Source organism: Cryptomeria japonica, chromosome 6 (genome assembly GCF_030272615.1).
Source record: "Cryptomeria japonica chromosome 6, Sugi_1.0, whole genome shotgun sequence".
Taxonomy (NCBI): domain Eukaryota; kingdom Viridiplantae; phylum Streptophyta; class Pinopsida; order Cupressales; family Cupressaceae; genus Cryptomeria; species Cryptomeria japonica.
In genome coordinates this window covers 167969661-167983397 of record NC_081410.1, presented here as the reverse complement: position 1 = coordinate 167983397, position 13737 = coordinate 167969661, and the positions used below count along the sequence as shown (strand labels likewise).

At 38.1% G+C, this 13737-nt stretch overlaps 1 protein-coding gene across 3 annotated transcripts in view; it reads left to right on the top strand.

Moving 5' to 3' along the window:
* The window catches only part of LOC131033271 (tRNA (guanine(26)-N(2))-dimethyltransferase 2), a 29791-nt gene extending 16313 nt beyond the window's left edge, over positions 1-13478 (top strand). For all 3 annotated transcript variants that reach the window (XM_057964443.2, XM_057964444.2, XM_057964446.2), the window contains 8 exons: positions 10967-11106; positions 11219-11291; positions 11383-11471; positions 11674-11779; positions 12017-12229; positions 12373-12567; positions 12839-12916; positions 13001-13478. In XM_057964443.2, coding sequence (XP_057820426.1) covers positions 10967-11106; positions 11219-11291; positions 11383-11471; positions 11674-11779; positions 12017-12229; positions 12373-12567; positions 12839-12916; positions 13001-13243 — 1137 coding nt within the window. In that variant the 3' untranslated portion in view covers positions 13244-13478. The remainder of the gene's footprint in view (positions 1-10966; positions 11107-11218; positions 11292-11382; positions 11472-11673; positions 11780-12016; positions 12230-12372; positions 12568-12838; positions 12917-13000) is intronic.
* Positions 13479-13737: the final 259 nt, after the last annotated feature.

Here is a 13737-nt window from a genome sequence, read left to right as displayed (position 1 = left end):
TTTCTTTTATATCTCTCAATGTGAGGGAGAGGTTACACCTCTTCATCATGTATGCCCTTTGGAAAGAGACACACCCTTTCACCATTAGCACCCTTGAAAGAGTCCAACTCTTCATTATTTCTGCCCTTTGAAAGGGACACAATCTTTCGCAATCAGATCTGCACTAATGATTCCCCAAAATTATCTCCCCTTCAAATGAGTTCTCTGCTCCCTTTTATACCTCATATTTGGGGGAGTCAACTTATCATTTCATGCCTTTTGACCATTCATTAACTTTAATCAAATTTTAGTAATATAATTTAATTTATATTTTTATTCTTTTGTATTTTAATTTTATTATTATTATTATTTATCATTAAATTATATTTCGAAGTGGGGACATTACAAAAGGGACATTACACAAAAATGCTATAACTTTCTGCAGTTAGGTACCAATATTTGTGGTTTTTTGGATGACTCCAGGATAGCCACTTGAGACAATTATTATCTCTTTCCACAGTTTCAAAATTGTCAAGTAAAGCGTTTTTGGTAGTGGCACTTAGTCTACTTTCCCATTGAAAATTAGTACTTCAATCTGGTACTTGAGCTGAAAGATATTGTTTCTGCAACACACTTCCATTTTTCTCCCTTGCACAACAAAACTTGACTCTGATATCACCTGCAGTATAGCTGAACCTGGTGTAAGCATAAGTATGCAAAGATAGAACAATGTGGGCACCTTCACAGCCAAAAAAGAGGATCACACCTGCAAATCCAAAGAAATAATGGAGGAAAAACTTGTCCAAAGTGTGATAAAATACATAATAATGTTTGACATGAAATAGGTTAATATTGAATGACATAGAAAGGGGTGAGCTTATTGCAAAATGGCTAGTTTGTATTACATCAACTAGGTTAAATGTCTAGAATATTTTCACATAAGCCACATTTCACATAAGCCACATTCCCTTTATTAATTGACTACCTGACACAACTTACATACTGTCATGTGACAACATAGGAGCTTTATAACAAAATAGCTTGTCTAATTACATAACAAAATATATTGTGATAAGGAACGCAATTTCTTCTTTGCATTTGCAACATGTGGATGGAGTACTGATGCCCTATCTTCTCCCCAATACTTAAAAGGTTGTCTTCTCTTTGGAAATGCTTCCTTGTCCTCTAAAGGTAGAGTCATGCTTCTTTTTCTTTTGTCTTGATTATTCACTCCTCGAGAGTCCCTACAGTCATCTTGAGGCTTCACAAAAATGATATTAAATATGTTTTTACTTTTTGGGCTTGTCTTGGGAGGTAGATTTTTTGTGTGGAATTCTTCTTATTGGAAGCTATGGATGCTTGAGCCATGTAACATCATTTTCCGTTCTACGCTTGACCATATTCAAGGCATGCATATTGAAGTCTTCTCAACCATAATAAAATTGAGAACTCTACAGTCATTTTTGCTAAGCCTTTGTCCATAGTAATTATTAAAGTATTATTTGATTATTTAATGGTCATTTAGGATTAATTAGTTTTCTTTAGTTGTAATGGATAGTTTCCATTTATGTCAATTGTTTCGTTTAGAAACATCAATATGTAATTGTCTTTAAATGTAACTTCGTTTTCATTAATTGAATATCCAATTATTATTTCACGGTATCAGAGTAGGCTAATTTTTTGATAGTGTTTTGAATAACAAATTCGTGGAAATCCTAAGAAATTTTTAGAAGTTTTTTAGTTCGATTTTTTGAATACAAATCGACATGTTTGAAGGAAAATTGTGGCTAAGAGTCTGGTGTTTTTTGGTGTGTTTTTGAGGTGCCGATGCTGTGTTTTTTCGTGTGGGTTTTTCACCACATAGTTATTCTCTACAAATCATGTTTTCTTTTGTGTTCTGAAGATCGATTAAGGGTTTCTGAGAAGAATCAAGGTCATTTTTTTGTTGCGTTTTTTGTGCTGCAAATGCATAAATCGTGACGCGATTTTTTGCTGCCATGCCCGAGTTTTTTTGGCCCATGCGCGAAGGGTTTCTTTGTGAGCCTGCGTTTTCTGCATTACGCGGGGGATTTTCTAAGAACAAACTGCAATGGCTCTGTTTTTAATGTGCAATGTTTTGTATTTTTTTCATGTGCCGATTCTATTTCTTCTTCCATTGTTGGTTTTTTTCGTCTACACATGATGGATTTTTTAGGTGAAACAAAGTGATTTTCAGGCAAAACAAATGAAGGTTTTCAGTCACACAGGCTGCAAGTTTTGCACGAATTTTTTTTTTGGACCTGATTTGTGCACCTAGGGTTTTCCGCTAATTGGGGTATTTGTCCCTGCAACCTAGGGTTTGCAGTAGATTTTGTAAACTCGCAACCCTTGAATCTGCACTTGTTTTTGACTGACTTTTTGGTATAAAAAATCAGGGATTTTTTGCAATCTCATAGTGGGATTTGTGCATTGGAATCTGTGCCTTGAGTTTTGTGCCATTTTAAAAATTGTTTTTGACTAGTACATCAGTGTTTTGTAGTGCCTTGGAATCTATGCATGAAAACTGTCAGTTTTTGACATGTTTTTAAAAGTTTGCAGCCATGTGTATTTTTTGTGCTTTGGGAATCGTGTAGGATGGCATCTCTGACAAACATTATGCTGGAAAGCCATCAGAAATTCAACGGTTGCAATTATAACAAGTGGAAATAGCACATGTTAACAATTTTTGAATACTAGTGTCTAAACCAGATTGTTCTGGGTAAGACTGCTCAACCCTTGGCAGCAGGAAAAGATCAGGACAAGTTCGATGAGTGCAACCGAGAAGTGGTGATGCTTATCAAATTGTCAGTTGCCGATGATCAGTTACCTCAAGTGCCATCTTGTAAGACAGCTGTAGAGATCTGGACTCATTTGAAGGATCTCCATCAAACCTTAGATAAAAGCCAAGTTTTCTTTCTTAAGAACATGCTGTTTTCTATGATGATGGACGATAAGATGTCTTTGCAGGAGCATCTTACAAAGATCAAGGATCGCGATCAGCTGGAAGTTGATGGTCGCAAAATGGAGGAAGAAGACATGGTGGTGATCATGCTCAAGAGTCTACCTTGATCCTATGAGCATTTTGTTGAGACACTCAATATCACTTCCACTAATGTTGATCTGAAGTTTCCTGATCTCTGCAACAAGCTTCTCCAACAGGGTTGGTGGAAACAACAGTTTGAAAGCAGCACTAGCACATCTTCCACTGAACAAACATTCATTGCCAAAGCCTCGGACAAGGGCAAAGGCAAGTCCTTCCGATAGAAAAGACGAGGCAAAGCTCAGGAGAACCCCAAGAAGAATATTTAGTGTAACTACTATAACAAGTATGGTCATATGAAGAAAGATTGCAAGAAACAATTGGCGTTTTGAGCAATCGAAGCAAGCAAGGTCTCAACAAAAGGCCCATGTTGATACTGAGCAGGAGTTTTCCTTTTATGCTTTTATCGCCAAAAGACTAATAGACCATGTCAAATCGTCTGCTTGGTACATCGATTTTGGAGCTTCTCGACTTTTCACTCATCGACAGGACTGGTTCACAGAATACACGCCATTCAGAGATTCTGTGATCTTTGGAGGAGGCAAAGTGTATACTGTTGTCGGCAAGGGCAACGTTTAGATTACATCTGGAGAGAGAAATTTGATATTTCTCAATGTATACTATGTTCCCGACATGGAACTAAACCATCTGTTTGTCAATTAGATTATGCGCCATTCACCGAAGTTGGATGTCGTCTTCAGTGCACACAAGTGCATCATTGTTGGCAAGGAGACTTGCACCATTGTTGCTCTTGGGACTTGAGGATCATGGTCTTTACAGACTTGTTGACACTGGTGATTCTTAGGAGCATGCTATGGCAACAAAGAGTTCATCCATCGGTACACTTTAGCATCAACGATATGGGAACTTGAATGTTCACTATCTCTCTCAGTTGGTTCGAGAGGGTCTGGTTGTTGGGTTCCCTGAGATTCAGTCATAGAGTCATAGTGTTTGTGGAGCTTGCCATGTCAGTAAGCAACATCGGACTCCTTTCTCAAACGGTGATGCTTGGAGAGCCTCCAAGGTTTTGCATCTAGTCCATGCAGATGTTTGTATGCTGATGAACATTGCATCAGTCATTGGTACCAGGTATTTTTTGTTATTTCTTGATGACTTCATCAAAAGTTTTTTGCTCTACTACTTATGTTTGGATTCTAGATGCAAAGATATCAAAACTGGATTCAAAGAGTCAGAAATTGATGTTCACGAGCTATAGTGATAATCATAAGGCTTATCAGCTGATTGATATAGACACTTATCGTCTCATATTCAGTCGAGATGTTGTGTTTGATGAAGGAGGAGGACCTTTTCAATTAACTTCTCCCGTTTTGAGTCCTGAAGATCAGCCTCTGAAGGCTAAGGATTTGGGTGTTCGACTTCCCTTAGCTCCATTAGATTTTCCTCAGGAAAATTTGGATCAGCATCTTGATGAGTTTCTTCTAGACACTCCTGCTCACGCTGATCCTTCGGCGTTGGATATTGGTGCTTCTCCTTGTTGACCTAAATGGTAGGAAAAGACCATTGGTGCTGTTTGTAATGATAAACTTGTTGAGGGGAGATCTTCTAGAGGCAAGAGCAAAAAGAACACAGTGAATTTTGCTCTCATAGCAAATCTTTAGAGTATTTATGAGCTTCAGATGTATTCCGAAGGAAAAGGAATACCTGAATGGGAAAAGGCTATGGAAGTTGAGTATCATAGTCTTCAGAAGAACAACACTTGGGTTTTGTTAGATCTTCCACTTCGAAAGAAACCCATTGGCTGCAAATGGGTCTACAAAGTGAAGTACAAAGCTGATGGAACTCTTGATAAGTACAAAACTCGGTTGGTGGCTAAGGGCTTCTTGTAGAAAGAGGGGATTGACTATGATGGAACCTTTGCTTCTACAACAAAGATGAGCACCATTCGATTGGTTTTGGCCATTGCAGCACGATTTGGTTGGAAAGTCCATCAAATGGACATCAAGAGTGCTTTTCTCAATGGTGAATTGGAGGAAGAAGTCTATATGACATAGCCTTAGGGTTTCAAGTTTGCCGGTAAAGAACACCTGACATGTAGGCTGGTGAAAGCAATCTATGGCCTCAAACAGGCTCCTCGGGCCTGGTACATAAAAATTGATCAGTATTTGGTTGGACAAGGCTTTTAGAGGAGTTCTTTAGATCCCAACTTGTATGTCAAGAATACTGGTAGTGAGATCATTCTTCTTGTCATCTATGTTGATGACCTGGTCATTATTGGTAGTGTGGCATATTTGATTGAGCAGATCAAACATAATTTGTCCCAGTCGTTTGATATGACAGATTTGGGACTTTTGCATTATTGTCTTGATGTAGAGGTTTGGTAGACTAGTGGCAGTATCTTTATCTCTTAGTTGAAGTATGCCGAGAGTTTGCTGGATAAGTTCAGGATGGATGATTGCAAACCTTCATCTACACCTATGGGGAAAAGGTTGAAACTATCAGCCAAATCAGATTCACCTGTGGTGAATGAATCAGCATTCAGGCAACTAGTTGGCGGCCTTATCTACCTTATGGCCACTAGACTTGATCTCAGTTATGCTGTGAGCTACATATCTCGCTTCATGACAGCCCGTAAGGCAAAATATTGGGTTGCAGCGAAGCGTGTATTGAGATATGTGAAGGGTAGACCTGACTTTGGCATTCTGTACAACAGAAGCAAAGATCCTTAGCTGATTGATTTTACAGACTCAGATTGGGCAGCATCAGTTGATGACAGGTTGTCTACTTTTGGGAATGTCATCAGTCTTGGCACGGGTGCAGTCACATGGACCAGCAAGAAGCAGCAGGCGGTAGCTCTTTCCTTGACAAAAACAGAATATCGGGGAATTGTCAAAGCAGCATGTGAGGTAGTTTGGCTTCGAAGGATGCTTTCTGACTTGCAAATGCCTCAAGTAGGTCCTTCACCCTTGTACTGTGACAATCAAGGGGTGCTGAAACTTGCCAAAAATTCAGTCTTCTGCTAGCGCACCAAACATGTTGAGCTTCATTGTCAGTTCATTCGCCAACTTGTAGAAGATGGATTTGTTCAGTTGCAGTATGTTCCAACTGAGGATCAGACTGCCAACATCCTCACCAAGTCTCTGAGCCCGGACAAGTTTGTAAAATTTAGGGGGCAACTTGGTGTAGTTGATAGGATGACCATTACGGGAGGGTATTAAAGTAATATTTGATTATTTAATGGTCATTTAGGATTAATTAGTTTTCTTTAGTTGTAATAGATAGTTTCTATTTCTGTCGATTGTTTCGTTTAGAAACATAGATATGTAATTGTCTTTAAATTTAACTTCATTTTCATTAATTGAATATCTAATTACCATTTCAGTAATCATATCAGCAACTCAGAGCCAATACCCTCTAGCATGCTCCTCAAAATTGCCAATAGTTTGATTCAATGTAACAATTAAAGAATTTTTTTGTGATAGATTAATTTGTATGCATGCTCTGCTCATGGTTCAAACATCCAGAGATTAGTCCCCTTTCCTGTGTAGATTCTTCTCTCCCTTCCATTCCTTCAACATCACTTTGGATTTTTGCCAAAGACTCTTCCTTTGCCAACAGATCTTGCCATTCAACTAGGGTACAAATGAAGAAATTCATAGTGCCTTTTTCTTCTCTTGTACTTGCACACAAATCTTGGAGCTTCTAAAGTCTTTCTTCTCAAGGATTTGGTCATGGCTATTTTATGCAGCTACAATTCATGCAACACTTTGTCAAATAACTTTGCATATAATCTTGTTATACACAGAATTTCTATTAACAAAACATACACAAGGAACTTGTTACTCTGATACCAGCGATATGTAATTTACTCCTTACAATTTTCTTGCTATGGAAATTAAATGCAGATTTTTGTGTGCATGCTAAAATTACTTGACTTTACTCAAATAACAGTGGTTAGAGTATGTTAGATTAGTAGAATTTGTACATTGCTTCCATTTAACACTCTCCACTCGTGTGCCTCCAGTTGAAGACTCACTTCTTACTATCTTATACTGGGAGTCTTTTTCTGTGAACGAAAGGACTTGTAAACATCTTAGAACTAAGGAGACATCATTATTTTGATCGTTAGTTAATGACTTATCAATTCATCCTGGACATTACAAAGCTGTTGCTCTCATTAATCAGCCATTATGTCTTAGTAACTTTAGCTGGTGCATGAATTTGTATAATACAGCCATAGGAGCAATTTTTTCTTTTTGAACTATAAACAGTCAACACATAAATCATTTTAACTAGCAGCAGTTATAAATATGTGACATTGTCCAATTCAGATAACAATGAATAAGCAAATATCAAAACACAATGCTTATAACTTAAAAGAGTACCTGGAGATGTGTAAGAGCTTAAGTTGTCGTGCATATCAATTGGATGCCTGGGTTCTTGTTTACTTATCCAAGGGTGCATCAAATCCAACCACACAGACTGCTGCGCTGGCCACCCCAACTGAATGGACTTAACAAGCTATACAGAGAAGCATCCTGAATACATTGTCAAGGTCAGAGGTGGGGGGGGGGGGGTAAGGAGTGAATTATAGTTTCTTCAAGGAGATGTTTGGGAAGAGGACTATGATGCATCCCATATTACATCGGGTGTTGATTGTCATCCCATAAGGGTCATTGATGCCATTGAACAATTGAGAACAAGATCGAAGGTAAGGTTTCCACAAGTGATAAACCTTTCCAAGATGATAAATTCTGACATCTATCGCCCTGGGCCACTGGCGAGAAGTCTGTTCACTGACGAAGGGAGTAGTACTGGAGATATAACATCACATGTGTTGATTTTAGCCAATCAGATGTTAATCTAGTTACTTAAATTATAAACAGACTGAGAATAAGCAGAAATAATAATAAAAGCACACAACACAAGACACAAGTACCCTGGGAAAACCTCCCTCTTGGAGGAAAAACCCAGCATCAAAGATTCAGATCAGTTCCTTATTTATAAGCAGATTACATGAATCAGATTACTTATCTGATTGAGTGCCAATCTAGGGCAGACTGAACCTAGTATATGCAGCTGTAGTATGTCTTCAGAGAGAGCAGAATATCGACACCACTTGAAGAGGGAGATCACTGAAGTATAGCGCACCACCTTCTTCCAGCAAGTTGTCCAATGGATTCGCTCAAGGATGAAGATATGGATCGCTTTCTACCATGCCAGATTCGCTGACTGTTCTTGCATAAGACTGACGGCACTTGATAAGGAATGTGAGTTGTGTAGAATGAATGCTCAAGTTTTCCCAAGTCGGCTTTTGCCAAATTCCCTTCGTTTTACATATTTAATTTGCACTTTTTGGCGCCCAAATTTGGGGCCTACATAACCTGCAAGTTGAGGCACGTTTCCTTTTTGGGCCCAGCCCTATTAGACATGAACCACACGTTACATTTGGGCCCAGCCCTTTTTGGACATAAACCACACGTTACATTTGGGCCCAGCCCTATTAGACATAAATCACTTTAACCTTATTACAATAAGATAATATTTTAATTGCCACAAGGCATCATTAAAATATGATCCGAACTAGCTAATCATTTCAACAACATGGCCTTGGTGATATTGTCAATATCCATTCACAATATGGGTAGCACTTGGTATCAGTCACCTCTGTGCTATTGGTGACAGGTGGCTAACCCCCTTGATTCAACGATCAGCTCTTGGTATGTGTTGCCTTACATGAGATTGGTAGCAACCTGCTAAACTGTTCTAGTATCACAACTAGGACAGCTCTTGGCACCCTTCACCTCTATGCTATGGGTGAAGTTTGGCTAATCTAAATGATACGAAAGTGGCTCCTGGCTTTGGTCACCTGTACTGGTGACAGCCTGCTAGCTACTCTGGTATGAAGGATGTTCAGGCTTGTGGTCATCTTCTAGCTTGGAATCTATTGATGTTCTAGCCATAATAGGCTTAAGATGGAGGGCATTCCAAGGTGAAATAAGCTGATTCAGGGCAGCTGGACACATGGGAATACTATCCTCAGACTTTTGAACTACATCAACCTTAAAGGTCATTAAACCTATCCAAAGTGAAGAAGAAGATATTTCTCATATTAGAACAGAAAGATCTAAATTAGGTTACCGGAAAGGCCACCGAATTATCAATTCAGTTCATGAGATTGCTCCATTAGAGAAATACATCCTTAGGCTGCATGATTCACATAGACCACACACAATTTAGGGGTCCAAGTGTTAACTTCTTCTAGTTTCAAGGGTGAGCTGTTAAAATGACAGCTATACGGCCAAACAAAAAGAAATATGGAGGATGCTATAGTTTTCTCATGGAAGTCAGTTGTAGGCCTGACTTTGTTGGAATCACCGGTGCCGTTACACCAAAAGCTCGAACTGTCAGTAAACGGGTGTGTGGCCAGAGTTAAGGATCCACGGGAGGCTGGAGAAAGCCATGTCACGAATCCACAGGAGGCACTGACCCACCGAACGGCCAACAATCCCCCCCTCAGCGACTACTGAGGATTCCAGGGGCAACTCCAGGGATTCGAACCCGTGACCTGGGGCTCTGATACCATTTGTTGGAATCACCGCTGCCCTTACACCAAAAATTCGAACTCTCAGTGAATGGGTGTGCGGCCAGAGTTAAGGATCCACGGGAGGCGGGAGAAAGCCATGTCACGAATCCACAGGAGGCGCTAACCCGCCGAATGGCCAACAGACTTGTGTTGTTTAACTGTTGTTACAAATTCATCCAGTTGGCAGGCAGTTCTGACTGGATTAGTAGAGATGGGTATATATGTTGAAGATGAAATCTGCCCTCATGACTTGTCTGTTAATTATAAGAGGGCATAAACAGAGATTTGGAACGATTCGTGCTCTCAGCATGTGTGGGCCCATGGTAGTCACTCGTAAACATTAAAAAAGGTTAGTATCTCCAGTTAATGCTTTTGGATGTGACCATTAACAACCATGTTTTACCTTGTATCCACTCTCAAAGTGATATAATTTGTTAACAGAAATGATAGATGTCAAATTTGCTTCCAGCATAGTGGGATATATGCATCCAGGGGCTAAAATTCCACCTGTGCAGTTATATTAGTGACTAACTATCAGCAGGATTGTCTATCCTCAGATCATAACAGCACTATCTCTAATTTTAGAAAAATGTGTCTTATGTTATCTTGGAGGACAGGATTTAAGCCAATCTTTCTGTTCTTTCCATCCTTTTTAAAGTTAGTTAATCTTTCTGTTCTTTCCATCCTTTTTAAAGTTAGTTAATTTATTGAAGTTCTATAAGCTTTTAAAAGAGTAATATTTCCAGCTATTGAACTTATCATTTCTCAGATATGTTAGCAGCCATAACACTGCTATATCTCCATTCTCATTGTGAAGGAGTGTATAGCTAAAACAGAGATTCATGTTATGTTAAATTAATGTTTGACGATTACAGAACTTACCAACATATCACTAATAGATGCTATCATGTATCATCTACCTATTCAATATATGTTATATGCTTTTCTATGTTTGAATCAGATTTCATGTGCAATGTAAAGGTTTTTTTTTTGGTTAATTTATATAATATGTTCTTATTTAGTTTCCAATTTTTTCCCAAGTGTATCACTCACACTTTCCAAGAGCATTGCTTCTGCTTTGACCTCAATAAAATTTACTATGATCTCAGCTTATGTATCTGCTTGTTACCTGCAATTTTCTGTTCTTTGTTATGCTTGTAAAATTTGCCAGTTATACAGTCTTCCATTGTGTCCTTTTATGAACAATACATTATTTGAGCTAATTTCCAATGCTTTTGAATTTGCAGATATGGCTTGTATAGGTTCACAGTGACGTACTATCTAGAGTTATACTGTTTTGTGTGAGCTGGGATATGCTATGTGGTATTGGAATTAAACTCATTCTTCACTGTGATGGTTTTCTGATTTATATTTGTCATTTTCAGGTTGATCTTGATCCTTATGGTTCACCTTCTGTTTTTCTGGACTCAGCAGTTCAGTCAGTTGTGGATGGAGGGATGTTAATGTGCACAGCAACTGATATGGCAGTACTTTGTGGCAACAATGGGGAGGTTTGCTATTCTAAGTGAGAAAATTTGTTTAACTTATTGCCATCAGAATTTTATTTTATTCTTATTTTGTACTGTAGTTTTTGCCTATCCTTAAATTTAAAGCTAACATTTTTCTATTAATATCAGATACGGTTCATATCCTACTCGTGCAGAGTATTGCCATGAGATGTCTTTGAGAATTCTTCTTGCTTGTATTGAGGTTTGTATTATTGGGTCTGCCTTTTTTGCATCTGTGATAATACTTTTTTCTTCCCTAATTTGATAATTTGAATTTTAATCATAATGTGCAGAGCCATGCTAATCGGTACAAACGATATATTGTTCCTGTTCTGTCTGTCAAAGTAGATTTTTACATTCGTGTTTTCGTACGTATATTCACGTGTGTATCCTGCCCTTTTCTCTAGCAAGTCATTATTTAACACTTCTGCTTAAAAACATATAGCATGCGTTCTACATATAAATTTTTTGCCTTACAGTTTAATTAGAAATCAGACAATTACAGAACTTGATATTGCATGAGTTATTGTTTCTTCCTTACATTATTATGGTAAAGAGTAACTCGATTCTTGAATGTTTTGTAGTTCTGCAAGTGCAATGAAAAATACCCCTCTTAAATTATCGTATGTATATCAGTGTGTTGGATGCGATTCTTTCCACACACAGCCTCTGGCTCGGACTGTGAACAAGGTATGTTCAACTTTACTTTTCAGGAAATGATACTAGTTCTTCAATCTTTAATTAAAGTTAATTTCTGGATGGAAACTCTTTTGATATAATTAACTTTGGGAGCTCTTTTTAAAAGGCCCACTAACATAAACTTTGTAATGAAGAATTTTTAGAAGACTGCTTTTGACAGTTGAGGTGGTGTGCCTGATCTGCCTCACGTTTATGCTGATTCTGATGTGCTGTTTTGGTGTGCTGAAGAATAACAGCTTGCGATATTTACCTGGTCATGGCCCAGTTGTTCCTCAGGAGTGCAGTGATTGTGGTAAGAAATTTAATATGGGTGGGCCTATATGGTCTGCTCCAATTCATGATCCTGACTGGGTTTCATCCATATTATCAAATGTCATCTCCCTGAAGTCATGCTATCCTGCATATGACAGGATATATGCTATCATGACATCTGTATCTGAGGTAAGGTATTGTTTCATTAGAGTAAGTAACACATAGTTAAGTGAAGTTCACCTGATTGGTGGCATTGTCTTTTTTAGTCCTTTGATCTTGACTGCATAGATTTTAATTAAATTATTAATCAAAGTGGAATTGGTATATTACAGGAATTACTGGATGTACCTCTTTACCTTTGTCTCCACAATATATCTGGCACATTGAAATGTACTTCTCCAAAAGCAGTTATGCTTCGATCAGCAATTATCAATGCAGGATATCGTGTTTCAGGAACTCATGCAAACCCGTTGGGCTTCAAAACAGATGCTCCAATGGATGTCATCTGGGATATTATGCGCTGCTGGGTACCATAGCTGTTTTTTTTTGTTCTTGCATTTTTTTTTCTCATTTCTTTGTTTTATTTTGTTTTGTCACTGGACAATGTTTTTGCCCCCTACTTGAAATCCCTTCAACAATTAGTTCTGCTTGAATTAGTTGCCTTACCAGTATTTGAAATTTGATTCTCTATTTGAAGAATTTTGCGAACAAATCTTTTTATGCTCTAATATTATTTTTATTTACATTGGTTTTTATATGAAGGATTCATATAGTTTACAAATCTCTGTTTACCTCCAGGTACAATTGCATCCAGTGAAAAGCCAACCTTCTGATCAGTCAGGAAGTGTTATCCTTGCCAAAGAGCCTACTCTCAAGGTATGAAAATTCTTGTGAACTCTGGACTCTGCCCATCATATTTTCTTTAACTTATTGATACCATTTGGATGGATGTTTTTCCAGGCCAATTTCACACGGGCACAATTTGCTCTCAGCCATGCTCAATGTAAAAAAGTTCCTCGTTTTCTTCCCAATCCTGAAAATTACTGGGGACCAAAGCCTAGGGCTGGTCGTCGAATTACAAACAAGCATACTTCCCTGATGGGACCAGAATTCATTAATAATTTAACTTGTCAAAGGGAAAGTGAGTTGCCTGATGCAAAGCGCCCAAAGTTGGAGGAAGCTGACTGTAAACAAGATTCTTGAAATAGACATAAAGTTAGATAGAGCTGTGTGTACTGTTAAATAATTGTATTACTTTGAGAAAGACTGCTAGGTAGTAGGCCTGACACTTTTTCTTTGCTATTATGGCAGTGGGAATTGTTCCGGGTCTTAAAAGAGTTCGTTTCACTTGCTATTAAAACATGATGTATACTTGGGCCCAATTTACTTTGAGCCATTTTTGGACGTCAATATAATTTATTTCCTTCCTTTTTCTACAGTGCTGCTTGTTATATGCTATAACAAAACAGGTTATTTTGTTGATTGTTGAATTACTCATTTTTGGAAATTCTGGAACAACTGTTGGCTTTTTTTCTCAATTTAGAATGCCTTAGTGAAAATTCTGTTGTTCTGGCTAAGGTTATCCTACATCACACTATCTTTAGCAGAGATGAAATAATGACTGGGAATCAACACTTGCGCTTCAAAGCTGCATTGGAAACTAGAACGATTCTCGTATCCATATTTTGAAACTGGTT